The sequence below is a fragment of the Dromaius novaehollandiae genome, chromosome 3 (genome assembly GCF_036370855.1).
Source record: "Dromaius novaehollandiae isolate bDroNov1 chromosome 3, bDroNov1.hap1, whole genome shotgun sequence".
Lineage (NCBI taxonomy): Eukaryota > Metazoa > Chordata > Aves > Casuariiformes > Dromaiidae > Dromaius > Dromaius novaehollandiae.
In genome coordinates this window covers 118,222,792-118,245,442 of record NC_088100.1, presented here as the reverse complement: position 1 = coordinate 118,245,442, position 22,651 = coordinate 118,222,792, and the positions used below count along the sequence as shown (strand labels likewise).

The window sequence follows — 22,651 nt, the reverse complement described above, 5'->3', positions numbered from 1 at the left end:
TAGGAGAAAGACTTAGATGTAGTGCCTTTCCAGGCATTTTAAGGAAACCATAAAACTAATTAAAACTAGTAAGCCTGGTATGCTGAAGAAAGAAGACAGAGTCACAAAAGTCAGAATGGAGCTGACAGGATTAACTACAGCCCTAGGAAACTTCCATGACATTTTGGAATCACGGAATTTTGTGGAGGAATTTTAACCTGGAACTAGGAGCTCAGATGTCTCATTCATGAAAATAATGCAAGTCAGGACTACGGGTCTGTGGACAATTCTGCAGCAGTTTTGCACTAAAAACCAGGAATATTTAAACAAAGTAAAATGTATGGTTGCAGAATGGAGAAGCCAGAAGGAACCACTAACAAAGAAAGAGAAGACAAAAATTCTTCAAAGAACTGTTTTTTCTTCTGTGTTTCACTGACAACATGTACCTAAGATCCAGGATGTGAGGATTCAGCCAAAAAAAGGTAAGCCCAAAGGCTTTAAAAGCCCAGTGAAAACATCATGGTCTAAGCCCGGCACCTCTTTTGAGGTGCTGGATCAGTGTGTCGGTTCTCCAGAATTGCTTGTGTCTGGGAAAATATATATATATGTTTAAATTATTTCCTTGTGGGTGGAAAGCATTGTAGGTTTAAAATTCTAAGGAAAAATGGTGAAACAGACTTGCAGGCACTCTTGTTGCTAATCCCCATAGATGAAAGAGTTTTTAAATAAGGAGGTGCTCCCATGAGAAAGACCTCTCTGTGGCGAATGCCAGGTGGATGGCTATGTACAGAGAAAAGGGAAAGAGAACTTCTTGTTAAAGTTCAGGGATGGATAGCTAGGAGAATCGCCCCCCTCCCCTGGCGTTTGCATTGTGTTGCAAAATATTGCGAATTCCTGGCAGCTGTTGCAGTGGCACATGCTGAGTGCCCCAAGCTTGGCAGGATAATCTACAGGGAACGCGACCGAATTGTGATTCAGGCTGATCTATTGCTATATGAAAGGGGGCGGGTCATCTTGTTCGGTCCAACTCCTTTTCTGTCATTACTGCTGCAGGCAGAAGCACCAACCAAAGGCAGCTGGCACGCCTCTGTGTTGGCTCTTATATAACATGGGGTTTCACAGGGTGCTGATGAAGTAATAAAGTCAAACGTTAAGACAGGCTCATATTACTTGTCACTGCGTCGCTGGTGCTCACCTTCCTGTGGGGCATAAGGCTGCTCTCAGAAGGGTGATCTGTGACCCTGTTTGAGTAAATTTTGGAAAGTGTGCAGGATGGCTCCAGAAAGGACAGGGGATGAACTTGTCTTCTTTGTGAATGGTAAAAAGGTAAGCAAGATTCCAGTTTTCTGTTCTGTTTGCTCCTGGATTGTGGATTGATTGTTTGTTTAGTCATCTTTTCTTCCTCTGAAGTTCTCTAATATCAGCACAATTGCCATGACCGCTTTTAAATATTAGATTATGAAAATTATTTATTGCTATGTTAAGTGATTTTTTCCTTCTTTGAGTATTTGTGACTATTCAAAGAGTAACATAACTATATAACTTTACTTTTACATTTTAGATATGTTTGTAATAATTCACTGCAATTCTGAGGTAACTTATTTCAAAGAAAGGTGCACTGACAATGCAGACATTTCTACTAGAAGTAATTTAAATAATTAGAGCAGATCTGAAAAATATAACTGAAATGTAAGCATCCATATATATAACCCATACATTCAGTAAGTAATTCTGAATTTTGATTTTTAAAAGGGATTTCAGTAAAACATTCATTCCATTTCTACTTAAGAAGCTAGAAAACTCCATGAAATCAAAAACCTGTTAAGTGATAGTTTTGCATACATTAAAAATGAAAGCGTCACATAGATCAACTGCTGACAGTTGTGACTAAGAAGTTACAAATCTGTGTACAAGAAGTCACTTCTGTGTAAGAAGTGAGTATGTGTCAGAGGAGAAGGGGGTGATTCTTGCATATGCTGGACATCTTTGCACAGTTTATCCCAGAACACCCTTTCTCTGTTGTGGTTTTTGCTAACTAGCATTTCAGCCTCTGCTCTGCAGCAACTTGAAATAAGTCAAGGTTGCTTCTTTTTTGAACTATGACTACAAGCCAGTTCTGTTTCTGAGCTCAGCTCAATGTAAATCTTGCCCTGCCTCTCTCCCCTTTTCTAGATACCAGGGCAGGGAAATTTGTGCCACAGGAGCTGCCAGCTGGGAAACTTGGTGGGGGGCGGGGCGAGGGGAAGGGTTGCATATCCACTGTGTACTGTGGAGCCAAGAGTTTGTGGACCTTCCCTGTGCACTGCTCAGGGGCAAATCATGTGCAGAATTAAGTTTGGGCTAGAGAATTAGTACTTCTGTCCCTTGAGGGATCACAAAATATTCTTATTTGGCTCAAAAGTCCTATACACTGCCTCGCAGCCTGGTACAGGATTCTTATCATTTTTACTTTTGTGGGTCTTTGGTGCTGAATTTAATCATGTGTAAATGTAGATAAGGTTGTTTCCACATTAAATAGACAAGGCATTTCAGTTACAAATTTGGATCTTAAATTGGGTTGGAATCTGAACTTTCCAAGGTACTAGGGCATTTGATGTGAAAGCTTTATTTTATTTAAGTATCAGTAGTTAGCTGGGGAATGCAGTTTACCGAGAATGGGTTATAAGTTATCCGAAGGGCTCTCAAGTGTAACACTCATGTTGAAGCCAGCCCTGGTTCTGAGGTTTCATAAAGGACAGCTCCTGAAGCTTTGCTTACATATATGATTAGTGGTTCACATGTCAACATTAACTGACGTATCGGCTGTTCATTGTTTCTAAAGAGAGGTGAAAACCTGAAGGTCCAAGTTAATCATGCCTGGCTAACCAAGTTTGATCATTGCGATCGTGAAGCAGTGGCACAGGGTGATCTGTGAATTTCATCTGACGGATTTCTTGCTATGGCAGGGGCACAGATGATATCTTTAACCTGTCTTGCTCTCTTTTTGTGGGATTTTTAGTGACTTCAGGTCCCTCCTTGTATACCCCAATTTTTAGAGGGTAAATTGGGAGCTTTTTGAGGCTTGCAGTAAGGGGGTGCCAAAAACATGTTGGGCAGTCCAGGTCTCAACACAGGCCAAGTCTTCTCTCTTGTTTTGTCTTTCTGGTATACTCTAATGCAGGAGGGTTGTAATTCTGGTGCCATACTAGCTTAGGTTCAAAACCAATATACTGCTTATGGCAGGTGTGAAGAGTTCATAAAAAAATTCTTGAATATATTTACAGCTGGTGCTTTGGCATTACTTGGTGATCAAGTATTACAGGAGTGTTGCTCTGTGTAAATCAGTAGAAGAACCCTTATTCCTGGAGGAGACTCTTGGCCTAACATGAATATGTATATTAGTCAATACAGTAGAAGAAAAGGGACTGAGTTGCACAGAACTTGTTTTGTGGGGCTTTTCTTTTTTTTAGAGGTGTGGGGTGAGGCAGTGAAGGGGAGAAAGCACCATGTGGACCCATGAAGGCTGGGAGCAGAACGTGACTACTTCCTTTTATCATACCATGCTCAGCAGGAGCATCTGCTGTCTGTTCTCACTGTGTCCTGGAGTTAAAGCACATGCTGGGAATGGCATCTCTCTTGTTGCATTTCAGCACTTTTTATAGTACTACAGTCCCTTGTGTACGACAGCCCCACCTTGGAGCTGACCTTTTTGCATACATAAAAGGGCTTATCACAATATGCTCTTGACAGTTCTTTGTTAAAAAACCTCCCAGGAACTGTTAATGCTACCAGCAGTACCAGCCCATTCTATGTAGCAAGGCCATATCAGCATCTTTTCCTTCTGGCTTGTGGAACCAGCAGTGCTGGCAAAGAAGCAGGCTCCACCTGACCAAACAGGAAAGGGCTTCCTGGACTGTGTGTTGCTGAGATCTTCCTTGACATTTTCTTAAATTCCCTTCTGGGGAATTGTGTTGCTAAAGCCAAATGCAGGTTCAAGAGAGAGGGTTGGACTCATGGGGAAATCCAGTCTGTGGCAGCAAATGTGGAGTTTTTTGGGACATTTCTGCACATGAGAGATTCCATGGTGGAAGGGGTGGTGGGAAGTGCCTGGGTAATGCTGTTGAAACGGCAGGTAGAGAGGCTACAGCTTCATCCATCTGGAGTCCCAACTTAAGATTCCAGTAAATTTGCTGGAAGGACTGTGATACCACGGTCAATGGGAAAGGTTAGAAAGGTTACTGCTGTAGGAATATGTGACAGCTTGACATTGCCAGTGGGCTGCTGATACTCTTGCATGATACAAAACTGCATAAGAGGTGGCTGATAAGATAGGGACTTTCATGGCAATGTATCCTACTCCCTTGCATTAAGCCAGTCTGTAATGTTGTCAAGAAAAAGTCTCTTCAGAACAGCTGAGCATACTTCACATTCAGAATTGTTTATTTTAAGCACCTGTTTACTTCACTGGACATGAAGCTTGGCACACAAGTAGCACGAAGTTGTCTTGATAGCCTGCCTAGACTATGACAGAAAGCAACACACGCAACTTACAGCTAATAGTGGCAATTTATGTTTTCCTCAGCTGGCAGTCTACCTCATCCATATGTAGCATATAATTTTAATTCAAATATCTAGAGTCAGTATTTCCATATCTATCCTGAATATTAAGAGGGAATCTCTGCTGGAAGCCATGTTAGACCTCTTCCAAAGCCTGTGGATGTTTGTTTGCAGATCAGCTCGGCCAAAATATGGGGTTTTCTTTTTTTTTTTTTGAGCTTTGGGACCTTCTGGGTTCTACATAGACAATGAATTATAATTTTTCGGTGTTCTGGTTTATAGCAGAACAAAACCTTCTCTTTACTCATAGTAGATTTACATTGTGTGGCTATATTTAGTTTGTTCATCTGTGTTCTAAACTTTTTGCCTCTTAAATGAATTTTGAATCTCCCATTGACTTCAGGAAAACACGGTCACGGATTGTAAGATCCTAGGGGACCTTTACAGTTGCCTAGTCCAACTTGCTGCTGCACAACTATCCAGTTAAAACCTTCCACCTTCTGTTCTTGCATCTAATTCAGTGACTAGTGACTTCTCACTGAATGGGAGCTTGTCATTCTGAAAGGCATCTGTTTCTCATTTAAAGATCCTGCTGATAGAAAGCTTAGCAAATTGTTCAATAAACTAGGAAAGCTTCTGAGTTTTTTCTTTTTTTTTTTCTTTACAGACCTTGCTCAACTACTTTTATTTTACATTGGAAATTTCTTTATTTAACTTTCTGGGAATAGTAATTTAGATATGATGCTTTATGTTGCAAATGCAAAGTCATTTGAATTAATGAAAGGCAGGCAGAAAAGATAGCAAACTGAAAATATTTACAGAGATCCAAGTTTTGTATGTTGTGATTCTTTAGGTGGTCAGACGAAGTCAAAGCAATAAAATCTGATTCTGAAATCATGGGGAGGTGAGCACAACACCTTTCTGGATCAGCCCACAGGCTGTAAGTGTAAAGCACTAGTTAGGAAATTGTTCCATGTAGTGCTTAGTGTGTATGGTTAGGCTGGACTACCTGCTGACGTGATCTAAGTATTTAAGATTCCTAGAAACAAGAGACCAATACATGTATAGTTCAAACACAGCAGTACAGAGCACGTTTTTTGGAGTCATTTGACTATCAGTGCCCTCTTAACATTTCCAACAGTTTCCTTTTGCATTTGATTAATATTTAAGCCACCACGTGCAGTAAAACCCAGTTTTGAAGCTGAAGAAATGCAGCTGTCAATAAGATATACTTGCCAATATGACATTTGGTTAAAAAAACCCTAACTTTGCAAAAATAAAATGTTTCTTTATTTATAATATCAAAGTACACTGATCCTACTCCCACTGAAGCCAATGGGTATAACTCAGTTTCCATCTGTATAGGGACACTGGGGGAAGTGTGCAGGAATTGTTTTGATGGGTTAGATATGAGCTCTGAATCATATTGTTCTGGGCATCAGACAAGAGAAGCTGTTGTCCCCACCCACAGGGTTTTAAAATATTTTAAGAACAAATCACAGTAGCTGAGTGTCACAAACCACAGGGGGAATGATATGTTGGAGGACAAAACCAGCATCAACAACAAGGGACAAAAGGCAGGAGCAGTAAAAAGCTCTTAGTCTGGAGTCAACAAAAGTTAAGAAGCATTGCCCCACCAGGAGTCAGACTGCAAAGAAATGACTCCTTGCTCTCTTCTGTGTGAGATTTGATTTAATCCAGAATGTCCTGCAAACTCTTAACCCTTATCTCCCTCTGATCCCAAATGTCTGCCAGCATTACACATCTTTAGCTGCAATGGAGTAATTTGAGTGGCTGATGTAGGAATCCAGGCCATTGGTTTGCATGGGACAGTAGTGTGCACTGTTCATGACACATTCTGCTCCATAGTGGAAGCCACTTTCTCAATATAGTTAAGCAAAAGTTTGACTTTTGATGGGACTTAACACATGCTTAAGTGTGGAGCTGAGTGTCTAAATGCTTTGCTGAATGAAGACTTAGGCCTGTGTTTTCTTATTTACTTATAACTTCCTGAAAAAGACCCATTCAGTGATTAAACTTTTCATTGCTCTGTTTGAGTACATAATGGAGTGCCTCTTGGATACTTTCAAGAAAACTTCTTAGACATTTTCATTGATTTAAGCGTACAATAATCTCAATATTCTGTAAACATCCAGAAAACTTTGTCTCTGTGCCTGGCTGTTCTGGAAACCATTTTGAAATGGTCTGCAGTGGCCATTGGCACAGTCCTGAGGAAGAAACTCAGCTTTACAGAGAGGGTATGAGTTGCTGGGGAAGGCTCTTTGCCTGAGAAATGCCTGTGGAAGGAAAATGCCTCCCTTTGTCCATAGGAAACTAGTAGTCATAGGCATTTTTGGAATTGTCTGTTGAAGTGTTTATTTACCAAACTACTGCAGAGGGATCTATGTGCTTGTTTAGAACTGGCTGGTCAGGAGAGGGCTTTTACTAATTTCTGTGCATCCAGGAGGCAAGGGAATGGGGAGCAGCCATGTGAAAGGTGCAATGTAAAAGCTGCATGGTTTACAGGAAGACATACCAAAGCTAGGAGGGATTCTGTTGCCCTGTAGACTGCCCCCAATGCAGGAATGAAATGTCCAAAAAACTAGTCAGTTGCGTTTTTCGCACCAACTTTATCAGATGGTTTTAGAAATGTGGACTCAAATAGGAAGTATGAACCTTGTCTCTTTAGAATAGCCCTGTCACATGTCAAAGGCATAAAACTGAAGCAGAAAGCACAGAGGGTGTGAAGGCGTCTTATCAACGAGAAAAAAGGCTTACCCAAATGACCTCTGTTTCAATTTGCCCTTCAAACCTGGAAGAGATTAATTTAAATAAACTGTAACTACCGTACTTAGGACTCGCCTATTGTAAAAGCCAAGGACACATGATTACGTTCCTGCACACAGTACATTTGGAAATGTTTCTTGACACTCTATGAATAACAGCAAAAGAGGAAAACAAACTCTGCAGCCTCTTAGAGGCACAAGACAACTTCAATTTCTGACCATGGGGCAGAGGTTGAAGTAAAATCTAATTTTATATGCAATAGATAATTGTTAATAGTGGTTTTCATTAATGGGATGGGACTGATTCAGAACATGCAGAGAAAATTTCTCCTTGGCCTGAATTTCACATTCCCAGATATAGAATAGCTACTAATGTAACATTGATCAATATAACATCACCAGGGAAGAAAGAGAAATTTAAGTCAGGCTGCTGCTTGCTCTCTGTCCTGCAGCACCTGTATTGGTCATGTTAGAGTTTCCACTATTTATTCTGCAAAGTCTGTAATTGATGCTGTTATATCTTTCTGTTTATTTTCTTTTCTTCTTTTACGTTCTCTGCCTCTTACAGTAGTAAGAAGGAGAAGGGACAGAGGTCAGTTATCTCTAATCAATAAAGACAAAGTGCAAGTTGTGGAGATGTCAAGAATTCAAAACTCAAGTCCAAAACATGATTTCTTCTCTCTCTCTAGTCACTACTAATTCTGTTTAGTGTCTGTGGTGAAGTGTCTTTTAAGGATTTGCCTCAGTTTGCAATGGCTGAAAAACTCTCACCTACGTGTTGTACATCCTTTTCCCTGCCACAATAAATTCAAGGCAAAATTGTGTCTGGATGTGTATGACCAATATTATTGAATCTAGTAAGGGGACATAATCAGTAGTTCTGCTCCCTGCTTTGTAAAAGAAGCTGTAGAAGGACTGAACTTCCTCTTCCAAGCTGACGTGTGTGTTGTAAAGCTTTCTATGTGTAACAGTTGCTTTACCTTCTTGCAGGTGGTAGAAAAAAATGTGGACCCAGAAACAACCCTACTGACCTATCTACGAAGAAAATGTATCCAATGTCAGAAGAAACTGCAGAAGGCTTTAAATGTCTGCAGCATTTCATAACTGTTTACTGTTCTGCCTGTCACTTGAGTGCTAGGCAGAACTTATGCGCAGAGCATAGGAAGGAGTGCTCTACATGGACTGGTAAAAATTACAAATTACAAAAAAAATAACAGGACGTATTCCAAGCTAATACAATAGTGAATTTTAAATAACGTGCTTTAAAAAATCTTCAAATTATTTACTTCTACTTTAGAGAGAGATCTCTCGGAGCTGCTAGAAGTTAGCATATGATGAATAGAAAACAACATAGACTCAACCGTAAAACTGAAGGAAGTTTAGGTTTGTTCCACACAGATTGTAAAGAATTTTCTGACCAAAACATTACAGCCACTTGAGCAGCTTGTTGTGTCATCCAATAATTTGACTATTACTGAATAATATCCAGTAATTTGATTATCTTATGCCCTGCTTATCACAGACAAGGTTGGATGATCCAGAGATGCAAAATGGGAGGCAGGTGTTCCCACCACATACTGTTGGCATGTTTACATGAATGGGTCCAAGCAGTTGCATGTTCATTTCACTCCTGTTTGAAGGTTGTCACACATGAGCCAGCTTTGCTCTAGGAACTGGATAATTATTACCATGATGACCAGGCTAGCTGTTCTAGGTCTGGTTCAGTAGGTAGTGTCATTCCATGTTTTCCAATTTTTTGTCTGACCATCTGTGAATGGGCACACACCAGACTGTTCACATCTGTGTTAGTGTATCCCTTAAAAAGAGTCATGCGTACTTATTTCACCTTTGCTGCTGTGTTTCAGCTATTGTCTGGGGTCTGAAAGAAGTAGAAGGATATAAGTCATGCTCCTCTTTGGGGCTTCCAAGAGAAGTATCAGCAGCCATATGTTGTCTGACTATACTTGAGTGCGCAAGGTTCAAGAGGGAAAATAAGTGGTATGTCTCTTCTGCCTTCATGCACTTCTCACCAATTGGTCTTATATATCTAAGCTTGTTAATGTTAAATGAAAATGGTTTCATAAGAAGAAAATCTCTTTGAAGCCCTCTGATCTTCTACATGAACATTCATGATGGCTAAGGTCAGACAAATACTTTGAGAAACATGCTTTATTGAGACAGATTAGAATTATTGTCAAGAGAAACCTTGGATGGCACAAGAAAGCTGTAGCAGATACATGGCCATATGGAAACAATCCCTTTTAGAATGATTGCAATGGAAGCAAAGATGGTTTCAGTCATCTGTATCATGACTCCTGTTGCTTCTCCACAGGCCTAAATTGATAATCTCAGCACAGGCATGTGTCCACTGCCACTGAAAGCTGCTGTTCTTTCACTGCTAAAAATCTCACTGCATTGGACAACCCACTTCATGATAAATAACCGTGGTCAAATTATCCTCTAATGAGAGAAAGAACCTAAAACATAAGTGACCTAAGGAATTGTCTCCTGAAATCCCTTTGCAGAATGATTGGGAAGTATAGAGAAGTGCTCTATAACCTGTGGAGGAATCTGCTTAGGCCAGCCTGTACACTTTTTGGATTCCCAGGGGTCTGTGCAGTGGTTCTGTGCCTCTCTGCTACTTCTGGGTCTCAGTGTCTCCCTCCTATGGCTTTATGGGAACCAGGTGACTAGGTAGTCCTCTTGGCTATTTTCGTGCCCAGGAGCCATTGCTCAGAAAGTCACCATAAATGGGGCCAAGTGATAAGCTGGAGTGGCCAGACTGTGACTCTTGAGACACAGGTAGTTTGTGAGCAGTTCAAGTGCAGCTCCCATGTCAGTGCTGGACGGTGTAACCTGCAGCATGGTGTGACTGCCCTGCCTGTGTGCCTTCCAGGTGATAGGAATCACCAGCTATAGGAAGAAGTCAACCACCTGTTGAAGGAAGCTGAAGCAGATGTCACCATGTGTCTCAGGGATGTGGCTGCACAGCTGAGCAAGCCCTGCTCAGAAGTTACTGCGGTCTTTGTCTCTCTTACCTCATTTCCTTTTCTGAGTCCAAGTCCAGAAAATGAGAAGTGTTGAAGTTCAGAAAAACTTGGTGTATTCTAAAGAGTCTATTGGATCCTGGGCTTCCTCATTATTAGACTTTGGGGTCTTATAGCTCACATGCCAGCATTTGAGACTTTGCTTATGTCAAACTAAGTTGTTAAGCAAGAAGAATATATGTCCTTGGTTTCTAACGAGAACATTTGAGGAACAGATTGCTCCACTTTCCAGACTTGTTGCTAAACTCTGACTGACAACTGTTTGCTGAGCAGGCTTCTGCCAACATTCTTCATGTTTTCCTTAATTCCTGTTTGCTCAGTGGGCCTATGTGGAACCAAACTAGGCTGTGGAGAAGGTGGATGTGGTGCTTGCACTGTTATGATATCCAAGTATGATCCCTTTCGAAAGAAAATCCTGTATCCTTTGCAATTCAAACTCTTCTACAGAGAGTGAAATGAAATGGGGACAGATCCAGGTTCTTGGCATTCCAGATACAGTGCCGTTAAAAAAAAAAGTTATATAATGTGTGTTTATGCCAAAATATCATTTATCATTTTCAGAACATAAACTCAGAAGACTGAAAGAAGAAGGTATCTTTTCCAACAGCATTGCACAATGCTTGATAAGGACTACGTCATCTTGCCCTGAAATATCTGCAGTGATCCCAGCACACAATCTGTCAGCCTTTTCCCAGTCCAGAAAACCTTTATGTTCTTTTCTTTCAATGTAATGTAACTTTTTGCTGTGATGACCCAAATAATGATTAGTGTGATAAAATCTTTATTGCCGTTGCATCGCTAGAATAATCTGAATTCTGTATGCCAGCAGATATTCACTATTTCTCTACTTTCATTGTAACCTTCAAAATGACTCTTCTTTCCTGAGACATAAGGTTTTTCCTGTTCTCTGTTTAATTAATTGAGGAGTGGAGCAATGGAGTCAAAGAGGGCAATGGAGAGGGAGGATGGGACAGAGGTATAGGACTGAGTTTATTTTTTCTGTGGGGAATAGAACAGTCAGGTCTTGAGATATACTTGGAATAACAGTTGGAGATACTTTAACTTGGGATCATCTGACTTCTTCATTCTACTTAGCAATGTGGCCTCAAATAGGATATTTTTAAGGTCATTCATTCTGTCTTAATAGAAAAGAAATAAAATAGTTCCTATAAAAATATTGGCAACTTTATTCCATTTCACCATTAGCTTGGACTTTTTCTCCATGTGTACCATCCAGAAATGATCTCCTAGGTAAAAGGCCAAGAGCTTCTTGCTCTTACACAAGGGTTCTTTGTGAGTGGGTCAGGCTAGTTGTCTAACATCTTGGTATTTGTGGTCTATCCCTTTAAACTGCTTACATGGTTTATGTAGCTTAACATGCAGTGAGGATGTTTAAAGCTGTTATTTCTAGATCAAATCCTGTGGTGCATGCTCAGTTTAAACTTCAAGTGAAGTCGATGGCAGCTTTGGCTGAGTAGATGCTGTAGGATTTGGCTTGTGAGCAATGCATGCATCAAATCTATTCAAGTTCTTCTATTGTGCCCACTGCTAGAGTCTGTGAGTACCCTGCAGCTCTCCTGGATCCCTCTTTCCTTTGCTGAGCAGCACTGTCAAATGAAATGACCTTAATTTATTATTCTAGCCACCATACTGCCAATGCTTGCCTCTTCCCCATCTGTGCCCTGCATCATGTAGCTGTAACTACTGTTGAAGGCATAGGAAACACAAAGTCCAGGATGCACCCAGCCCAGGTAAGCTATTAATACTGGTAATTTAAAAAACATTTCAAAAATCCATTCTATCTTTTTATGTTAATTAACTCTGCTCTGAGGCATTGGGACCTCCATCATGTTAAAGCTGACAATTTGACTTTCCACAGCAATGGAATCAAACTCCCACTTCAGTACAGCATCTCTGTTATGACCTAGCAAGATAACAGGTGCTATCCCAGCTGAACTGCTAATACTTGTGTTCTCAGGCACCACAGCTGTGTTTGATCTAGGACTTGTATCAGGAACTAGAAAGACTGATGTTGTTGTGAAACCCTACATAATGACCGTGAGACACAAAATCTGAGTTAGGTTTTGACTCTGCTATGGCCTACCATGAATGACCTTGGTTTCTCCTCCTGCAGAGTTAGGGTCCTTCCCTGCAGTGGTGCAGTAAGGTTTGGTTCAGCTATGTTTGCAGAGACCCCTAACATTCTTGGTGGGAAGGAGTGACAGGAATGTGAAGACTTGCTTTTCCAACAAGGTGTTATAGGGTACTTCTTCTGAAGGACAGATTATTTCAGTGTTGTCAGAGATACTGCTCCTTTAAGGGAAACTGATTCATCCCAGCTTGTATAGTGGGTAGGACTTCTGCCAGTTTCTGTCTGAGAAAGGAAACAGCAAAGAGAAAAATAAGTTAGATATGCATGAATGGATCGCAGCTAGTTTGACCTTTGTTTGCTTGTCTTCTTTTCCCTACCTCCTCTGAAGACTCTGACAACTAAGCTTTGAAATTGAAACTCGGGCCTATACAGATAGCTCCAAAATTCTAGTGTGGCAAATCCTTCTCTGGAAAAATCTCGGTCGCACTGGAAGCTTCTAGGCGTCTTCAGTGACTTTGGGAGTTTGAAGTCTAGATGTAAATTTCTCAGTATGTTCTCTTCTTTGAAGTATGCTTCAAAGACTAGGTGACCATCTCATCAAAGAATATCTAATCTCATCCTTTGGTGAGACTGTCATTTTAACAGAGACGCTGCAGGAACACAAACAAGTAGAACCATGACCTCACCTTGATATTGTGAGCTGATGGTTGTTGTTAATTTTCTTCCCAGGAGAGAATAGCAAAAAGTCATGGGTCCCAATGTGGCTTTTGCACTCCAGGTATTGTCATGTCCATGTATACATTGCTTCGGAACAAACCTGAGCCCAAAATGGAGGAGATAGAAGATGCTTTCCAAGGTAATGCCCACAGCCCTGCAGAGATGCTACCTGTGCTGCTTTCACTGCATTTGCTTCACCAAATGGGATGGAGGTGCACCTTTGTGTTTAATGTATTTCGTTAGAGACAGCCAATTGTTAGGAGCATAAGAACTAGCTTTCCCACTAGGAGACTGGCCAGCTGGTATGAAGTGTTTGCTCATTGTTTGCGCTGTAGCACTAGCAAGTGTCCTCAGTCTTGGATTAGGACCCCACTAAGGCTTAACACAGAACAAGATGGTCGCCTCTTCCTGGGGGGCTTATAGGCTCCACATCTCCTTGTGGAGGGCAGTTCACCACTGGTACAAGAACTTGAGGTGACAGCATCTGGGCCAGCCAGCCTCAAGTAGAGGAGTGAGACAGCAGTACACGATGGAGTGGGGCAGAATCTGACTGTGTAAAGCAGCTGAGAGGCTGCTGTTGCTACTGCAGTTACAGCTGTTACTAGGCTTCTGGCAGTGACCTGAGAGGAGATCAGATGCAGGAAGAAAGCAATCTGTTTGCAGTTCAGGAGGCTGGATAATTGGTATGCTGATTAGACTCACACAATTGAGGTAAATGAATAGGGCAGATTGTTGAAATTTTAAATTGAAATTAATTTAGATAAATTGCAAAAAAGCGTGGTAGGATTGTTGCAAAAATATTCAGGAAATTTTCCTTACAGTTTTTTCATTAGCTTTATCCAGTTTTGACTAGTTATTGTGAGAAATGATAAAATGTTCTAAATGAGGAGACATTCTCAGCCAAATGACACTAAATATTTATTATTTTGCTCTGGCAATGCAGGGAACTTGTGTCGGTGTACAGGATACAGACCCATTCTGGAGGGATACAGGACATTTGCCAAAGTAAGTGGCCTCAGAGAATGTTTAAAAACTCTGGAAGGCTGGATGGCTTTCTCTCTGTTACTTAAATACATCATGAACTGAGGTGGGGAGGAAGGAAATATATATGCTACAACCCAGCTCCAACTCTTGATCCATTGATATGTGCTTCATGCATTGATAATGAAAGAAGACCAACTCATTTACTCACTGTAATTGCTGGGAGTGGAGTACTTTAATAAGATCCACTTGATGGTCCCTTTTTGGATCACAAGTAACCAGATTCTTTGTAATTCTTTTCTGTAAGTCTCTGAAAAACTCAGCATCTCTGCATGATACAGCTTGTAGATGACCTCTAATGTGGAAAGAGTGTTAAAGGTGCAGTGCATGAATAGGGGCATACTGTGGGGAATCTGATCAGACAGCTGCTTTCTTGAAAGATGAGTGAAATAGCACTGGAATGTAGTTGAAGTCACTGCTGCATAGCTCTTACTCAGCATTCAGCTACCAGTTTGGGTGGAGTATGAAGCTTTGGTACAGGTTTTCTCTAGCCCTTTTGTTTCTGAAAGACTGCTGGAGGCTGTGAAGGAAAGTAGATCACCAGATACTTCACTGATTACTCGCCACCCATGGGACTACATTAGCATTAAGCATCAAAAATAAAGAGAGAATTTTAGAATGCTGTCTATTAATTTTATTTCATTATACAGAATTATGAACAAGAGAGAATACGAGCCGGAGTGAGATCTGTTACAATTGGTTGATAAGCCCAGTTGATACAGTCTACTTGGATTTCCAACAGGCTTTCAGCGCAGTGTCTCACCAAAGGCTTTTAAAGAAAATAGGCAGCCATGGGGTAAGAGGGAAGATCTCTGTATGGACAAAAGATTGGTTGAAAGGCAGGAAATGGCAGGTAGGAGTAAATGGCGTGTTCCTGCAATGGAGGGAGGTCACTGGTGGAGTTCTGCTGAGACCTGTGGTGGGAGCAGAACTGTTTGAGAGACCCCTATGTGAGCTGGAAAAGAGAGTGAGCAGTGAGGTGAGAAAGTAAGTTCACTGATGATACCAAGTTATTCTGAGTAGTGAAGACAGAAACACATTAAGGGGAATTTCAGAAGGACTTTATGAGAGACCTGAGAGACTGTTTATGCAAGACATGAGAGACCTGAGAGACTGGGGAATAGAATGGAAAACAAAGTTCAGGGCAAATAAGCGCAAGAAGATCCCCAGAGGGAAAGGTGGTCCTCATTTCACACGTAAAATGATGGGCTTTGAGTAGACTGTTAGCATGCAGGAACAGGATCTTGGCGGTGTGGTAGGCAGTTCTGTGGAGGCATCAGCTTCTCACTAGCAGTCAAAACAACATTTCAAAGGGTAGAGAACAAAACAGAAAACACTGTTGTGCTGCTGTCTAAATCATGGCTCTCCTGCACCTTGGGTAGTTCTGGTCTTCTTATCTCTAACAGGGTATAGTGGAAATGAAAAAGGTTCAAAGAAGCGCAGTAAGGATCACAGCTATGGAAAGCTGGCTTCCATACAAGAAACACTGAGTAGCCTGGGAATCATCAGCTGGGATAAGAGATGAGGGAGGTGGAGGGTGTTCTACTTAGCCCATATAGTAGTTTACAGAGACCTCTGATAGAGGCCTACAAAATCATGATTGGCAGGGGAAAGGTGAATGGATATGAGCTGTTTTCTGCCTCATCCAATACAAGAACAAGGTGTCATGAAATTAAACTAGTCGGGTGCAAAACAAAAAAAGGGAAATGGTCTTTCATGCATCAGACCTCACCAAAGGATGCTTTGGGCACCAAAAGCTTACACAGGGTGCAGGAGAAACTGTGCAAGTACTTGGAAGGAGAGCTACTGAGGGTTATTAGACAGACATAAACCGCATTTGGCTAAGGTATTCCCCTGATTTGAACACAATTGGAAGCTGATAGAGTACTGTGTATTGTATTATATATGCTTGCCCCTCTTACTGTTCCCAGGGTTCTCCTTAGAGGTGCAGCTGGGCCAGAGCACTAACTCAAAGATCTGGGTAGTTCTAAACCAAAACAAAAGGTCTATCTGTAAACTGGTCACATCCTATCCGGCAGGCCGCGGGAGAATGCCTTATATTGGCAAAGGGAAATACCTATTTACTTGGCACCTTCCATCTCCCATTTCTGCTTTGGAAATAATAAATGTGGGATCAATTTCTCTGACAAGGGGAATCAAACATGTTTCATTTCCTTGGAATGTGCACATTTTTCTCAGAACTGTCTTTATCTCCATAGGACTGGGGTTGCTGTGGGAGAATAGCCAACGGCACTGGATGCTGTCATAGTGAGAAGGAAAATAGCATGGTAAGCTGAATAAAAAAGCCATAATCACAATTTTCAATATAATATTAATATAGTTTTGACACGTGAGTCATCTCTCTGTCTTTGCTGTAGTGCAGATATTCAGAGACATCTGAGCTGGTTTGAATGTCTGTGCCTTAGAATACACTGCCATTACATATATCCTGATTAGCACGACTAGCAATTGTGATGCAGCTTTTAGAATAATGAACCAAATACATTCCTTCTGAAACTATGAGGTGCAACACTTCTGTGAAATTGCATGGGGACAACTGTAAGCAATGTGTTACCAGCTTCTGGGATATTGAAGCTAGTCATTTTTCTGTGGAATGAGGATAACAGATCTCAAAACCATTTAATTCTCCAATGTGCTCTTTCCCAAACTTTGCAGTCCAATGATGAATGAAGTAATTTAATCACAATTCCAATAAATTGTACAATCTGAACCTCTGGGATAATTCAGTGGAAAAAAGTTCATTACCTTTTATGTACCCATTGACATACAAAAAATACAGAGATGAAAAGAGAGAATTAGGGCATAAGGTAGTATGAGTGTAAAATGAAATTAAGAAAGAGAGAATATAGTGGAATTCTTTGTTAGGAAATTCCAGGGAATTGTTGTGAATTCTTTGTTAGGAAACATCCAGTGTTGTGTGGAATACTCTAGCAATTACAGTTGCTTAGAGTTCGTTCATCAAAATAGTTTATTAATGAAACATGTTACTGAAAGTTTCTGTGATTCAGAGTTTGCTAAAAGGAGAGGAATATATCATGTAGAAGTTGGAATTCTCTGAGTTCGTGCTGAATAGCTGAAGTCTGCTTGTTTCTTCTTCAGAATGGGGGTTGCTGTGGAGGAAAAGCCAATGGTCCAGGCTGCTGCATGAATGAAAAAGAAGACAATGTGGTAAGGCCCTGCCGAACTCTCTATTTCTCTATCTTGTTTGCTCTGTGCCAAAGCCTAATTGTGCACTTAATTTGGTTGTCTATATGCAAAGCAGTTTGGACTAGCTTTTATGATGATTTACCTCAGAGAAGGTATTTTTGGTGTCATTTAATACACCAATGTGAAAGTGATGTCAGTTTTGATTGGCAAAATCCTGTAAGCATTTTCAGGTAGACTTGCATTTTTTTTTTTCCAGAAAAATCTGACTGGAGAACTTGAAATGCTGTCCAGGTGACATCTGTTCACTATATTTGCCATTCTTTGCTCCACAAGATAATAAGAGGCATTTGACTAAAAAAGAGGAAAGAGTTAGGGGTATATGTGGAAAGCTTACTTCTCTGCCTCCCAAATACCTGCATTTTCTTTTTCATAGACAATGATGTCCTCCAGCCTGTTCAATCCTTCGGAGTTCCAGCCCTTGGATCCTACACAGGAGCCAATATTCCCACCAGAATTAATGGCAAGTTCATTTAAAAGGAAAGAGTATACGATTCATTGGCTTCATCATTCCTCACAGGCTTTGAGTATCCCCACTGTCTCTGCCCTGAGGAAATGGCACTGCAGAAGACGAATGCTGATGAAACAAGACACATGAGCATGAATGCTTCTATGTTTTATAAAAGGCCCTTGCCAGTTGGGGCGGCTTAGAGGATATGCAGGCCAAGTGCCTCCCCCAGCTGGTGGCTGCCCTCTCTGTTCATCACCACACATGCCTGCTCTAGGTTTGCTTTCCTTTGTGGTTACTGCCTATCTGGGGATGGAACTGTTGCTGACACCTGGATTTCAGTTTACTAGGTCAGACATGATCCTCTGCAATAAACACAACCATATCTGAGCTAATCACTCTGTGCTCCCTTTAGAGTCAAGGGAGAAAAGTAGAAACTATGGGATATAGTTGAGAATAAGTCTGAAATAGACAACAGCCCAGAAGGACCAGCTTCTCTCCACTCAAAGTAAAAAGAGTAGAAGGTAACCAGATCACAGTGACATCAAAAGTTATATGAGATTGGTTTCTCTACCTGTTTCATTCCTGTCTTTTTGGAGCTAGCTTTCCTCCTTTTCTCTCAGCAGAAGAGCTGCATGGCAACAGGAGTGTCCCAGCCAGGAGTCTGGTCTAGCGTGTTTACAGTTTCCTTCCCATTTAACAAACAGTTAAAATTCCATTGTTAGTTCTGCTGTTGCACCCAGTTTAGCCCAGGCCAAACGTGTCACGAGCTACAGCTCTATAGGGGTCTTACAGAACATAACGCAATATGTATACAGGGCTCCTCTGCTTCTTTTCTGAGAAGTTCTGCAGCCTATGGGATGATCTGCTGTTGCTAGGAAGCAGGCATGTTAGTCTTTTGTCTTCAGTCACTGGACAAAGGGAATTAGAAAAGAAACCAGAATCTGGCCTAACAGGTGTTAATTCAAATTCAGCAGTGCTAAAGACAGTGAGACAATACTGAAAAACCCATTACTCCTTAGGTGAGTGAAACCACCAACACCTGCCAAAACTCATGGCAGATAGACCTTGCTAAAGGAGATCTCGCTAAGGAGATGTGGCAGCAGGATGCACCTGACAGTGTCAGGAGGGAAAAGCCTTTGGTCAGCATGAGAGAGAGTCTTGTCAATGCCAGATGAACAATGGAGAACAGCTGACTGCCAACAACAGTGTGGGTGCTCACAGGTGCCTGTCAGTAACCCAGCTGAATAGGAGCCTGGCCTGGAGCAGGCATGGGCAGAGGTGTGCAGGGATTCTTGGCTTGATGTAGGGTCTGAACTCCATCTCATTTCACTTTTGCAGACTCAGAGTAACAAGCAGCAGAAGCAGATGTGCTTCAAAGGCGAGCGTGTGATGTGGATCCAGCCTACAACTCTCAAGGAACTGGTGGCCCTCAAATCCCAGTACCCCAATGCCAAACTTGTTGTAGGAAACACAGAAGTGGGTAAGAGGAAGGGCAAATGCTTGTTTTCAGTAGCTGGAAACTTTCCATGTAGCATTACATGGAAACTGTGCAAGTTTAAACTTCCTTCATGCCATTGGTGTTAAATGCCTGCCTACCTGGCATGTGAAAGGATAAATTTTCTTTTCAGGTGGATTGATTTCACAGCAAATATTCTTCCTCATCCTTTGTTAAGTCAAACAAAAATATGCTAATCCAGACCTCTGAGCTTTTGTGCTCGTGGATTATTGAGAAGAGGCACAGAAAAAACACTTTTTTGACAGGGAGGGGAGTGGCACACCACAAAATGTCCCTGTATTCAAGTGAATTGAGCTGTGAAACCTGCATGTTGAAAGATTTTCAGGAAGTTGAGTAAATTCTCAGGACTCAGTCTTACTGAATTTCTCCCAAAATACATATTTCTGCAAGCAAAAGGAGTGATGGAGAAAGTTAATATACATTTAGTAGTTCTGTTATCCTGAACAATTAATTCAGGGCACATCCCCCCAGTTCTGTTTGCTTCATAGTATTCGTTCTTCTTTCCTGAAGGATTATGTACAGCTATGGCTATGTTATGTGAGCACGAGTCTAGATAAAGGTCCCTAAAACTTCCATGTGAGAATTCCAGTATTGGTAGAAAACAGCTTTTAGTCTGGTGTCTCTATTACCTTTTATATTCTGTGTAACATATAGTTGATACACTAACTCTTTAATAGACCTGCTGCCATTTCATTGAGAAACAGTTAACTTAGGCTGTCTGTCACCTCTGTGTAACTGAAGGAGTCTTACTTTTCCATAAGGTATTGAGATGAGGTTAAAGAACATGCTGTATCCAGTGATAATAGCACCAGCATGGATCTCTGAAATGAATGCTGTTCAGCACACTGAAAAAGGTGAGCAAAAAGGAGACTAAATGCCTGTGAAATGAGCTGAGGACTCCAAGAAAATAATAAAGAGGATGTACAGGAAAAGCCCAAGATTAGAAACTGCTTTCTATATCCATTAGTGACACTGCCATGGAAGGAATCAAGCTAGCGATATGTACAAATAACTTGAGAATCGGAGAGGGTTTTTACTTGAAGATATGTTAGACATTTCACCTCACTTTGTGTAGTGTTTAATGTATAATAACTGAGTTAATAATGGGAGTAAATGTGCAATTTTTTGTTTAGAAAAGTTTTAAAATTATTATAATTTTAGGAAAATGCACTGGATTCAACAGTCCAGGTGAAGTATTACATTTATCTTCATCATGGGAGGTCAAACTTAAAAATAATTAGAAGTAACAGGAACAATGTAGTATGTATGGCCCAATGCAGTTCTTGGCTGGCACCTTCATATACAGCCTAGTGGCATGTTTAAGATGTGAAAAGTGGAGAGGGGTTTGGATTTCAGTTCTCAGAAGACCAGGTAACACCTATAGGAATGGAATATCCTTTATGTCCACTGGGACACAAGGGTGGGTGGGTGGGTGGGATCATGTGAGAGGCAGTACCACCACGATCTGTGATTTAGAAGTGAATTTTGTTCTGAGGATGTGATGTTTGTATGCAGCGCATACTTTGTTTCTGCAGAATAAAATGGTATGACTGAATGTCTTTTTCAAACCCTGCTGTCCAGTTAAACTCAGTGGCATCTAAGCTTTGTTTGTAGACACAGTTATAGCTGTCCTCCTGTACTTTGACTTTGGGGAAAAGAAAAACAGCTCTTTTCATTTGTTTGTTCATTTTTAGGGGTCAGCTTTGGGGCTGCCTGTACCCTGAGCTCAATAGAGGAGGTGCTGAGAAAAGCAGTGGCAGAACTTCCTCCTTACAAAACAGAGGTGTTTCAGGCCGTCCTTGAACAGCTGCGGTGGTTTGCAGGGCCACAGATCAGAAATGTTGCAGTAAGTGACTCGGGAGCACCAGGGACTGGAATTGAAAGCTCAGTCTGAGGAGCTGGCCTTCCTCATCCAATATTGGTGTGCCATGTGCTCCTCATGCAACCTAGGCAAAGAGTTTGGTACATCTAAAACAACCTCAAACTGAATAGCAACGTGAGTCTCAGCTGGTGTCTGTGATACACTGATACAACAAATCCAGCTGTTGTCCATGTCTTCCATTGCTATTGTCAGGATAAAAGGGGGAAACTGTAGAGAAGTTTGGCTGCAATTTAACAAAAATGCATTTAGAGTGATGGACAAAACTTCAAAGAAGCAGATGTGTAGGCTTTTGCTAGCATAGCTATAGTGGTCAGAGGGTTAATGCATCAGTTCTAGCAAATTTTCAGAGGCTTGCTGGTTTTCTACAAGGGATAAATTTCATTGTTTAAAAGTGAAACTCTCCTGGAAAAAACAGTCTCTCATGCATGTGACAGAATGCATATGCCATTGATGGTATCTCTGCCAGTGCTCCTGGTGGAGATGAGACTTATGACACTGCTTCAAAGCATTTTGGTTCTGATTTTGTTCCTATTTCTCCTGTAGGTAGAGGTTTTCATTTTCTGCTGATATGGGAGAAGAAAGTTGTGAAAGGAACTTTAGTGATATTAGGAGCTGCTTGAAACACAGAGGCACTGCTTGGCCTCAGGTGTGCTTTTGGTGCTGAAAGCAGAGTTACAGTGTCTTTATTATGTCCTGAGACTATGTAGGTCACATTGCCTTGAAATGTGAAGATCTGTGTGAAGCAGTCACAGCAGTAGTAGTACTTCAGTGCAACATCTGAGAGGAGTATCACTGCAGAGGCAGTAAAAATTGATCTGCACAGCTTTTCAGTACAGGGATACTGTAGCTTTCCTGGAAGATGCAAAGGCAGAATTTCAGCAGGGTGTGCAAAGAATATAAGATCTGAGGCCTCTTCTTTGTATTTTCTGTGCTATCTAAAACTAGGGGTCAAAGGAGATGGGTTCAGCCAGTTCAAACTCCATATATTAAATTAAAAAAAAGTCTGGCAGGCAGATGAGCCAACCTGCCAAACAAAAGATTTTGCTCTACAAGATATTGTGCTATACATTTGTACTGCAGCCAACAAGCTTGGATTCCTGAATGTCATTGAAAATGTGCGCTCTACTTTAATGGGTCTTCCCTTGATTGCAGCTGCTGTATTTGAATTTTGGCATCATAGGGCATATGTACTTTGAACATACTTTGAACATTGTTTTGATGCATTACCCAAAGATTATTCCTAAAACTGTTTCAGTCTAATGTTGCTATTGGCTGGGACTGCAACTGATTCAATAGGTTTTGTATTTTTTTTCCTACTGCATTAAAGGCCTAAAATTGCTGAGTGAGCAAAAAAGTTTAGCTACACTTGAGTTTATTTT

The 22,651-nt window shown here is 41.1% G+C and overlaps 1 protein-coding gene across 2 annotated transcripts in view; it reads left to right on the top strand.

Moving 5' to 3' along the window:
• Positions 1 to 352: 352 nt before the first annotated feature.
• The window catches only part of XDH (xanthine dehydrogenase), a 55,645-nt gene continuing 33,346 nt past the window's right edge, over positions 353 to 22,651 (top strand). The window contains exons 1-12 of one of the 2 annotated variants that reach the window (XM_064509930.1): positions 353 to 461; positions 8,292 to 8,349; positions 10,669 to 10,765; positions 11,991 to 12,099; positions 13,170 to 13,296; positions 14,101 to 14,162; positions 16,418 to 16,486; positions 17,319 to 17,387; positions 17,800 to 17,886; positions 19,213 to 19,354; positions 20,152 to 20,244; positions 21,085 to 21,236. In XM_064509930.1, the coding sequence (XP_064366000.1) occupies positions 10,728 to 10,765; positions 11,991 to 12,099; positions 13,170 to 13,296; positions 14,101 to 14,162; positions 16,418 to 16,486; positions 17,319 to 17,387; positions 17,800 to 17,886; positions 19,213 to 19,354; positions 20,152 to 20,244; positions 21,085 to 21,236 (948 nt within the window). In that variant the 5' untranslated portion in view covers positions 353 to 461; positions 8,292 to 8,349; positions 10,669 to 10,727. Of the gene's footprint in view, positions 462 to 1,086; positions 1,306 to 8,291; positions 8,350 to 10,668; positions 10,766 to 11,990; positions 12,100 to 13,169; positions 13,297 to 14,100; positions 14,163 to 16,417; positions 16,487 to 17,318; positions 17,388 to 17,799; positions 17,887 to 19,212; positions 19,355 to 20,151; positions 20,245 to 21,084; positions 21,237 to 22,651 lie in introns of those variants that run through there. The other variant, XM_026094681.2, reaches the window with a different exon arrangement.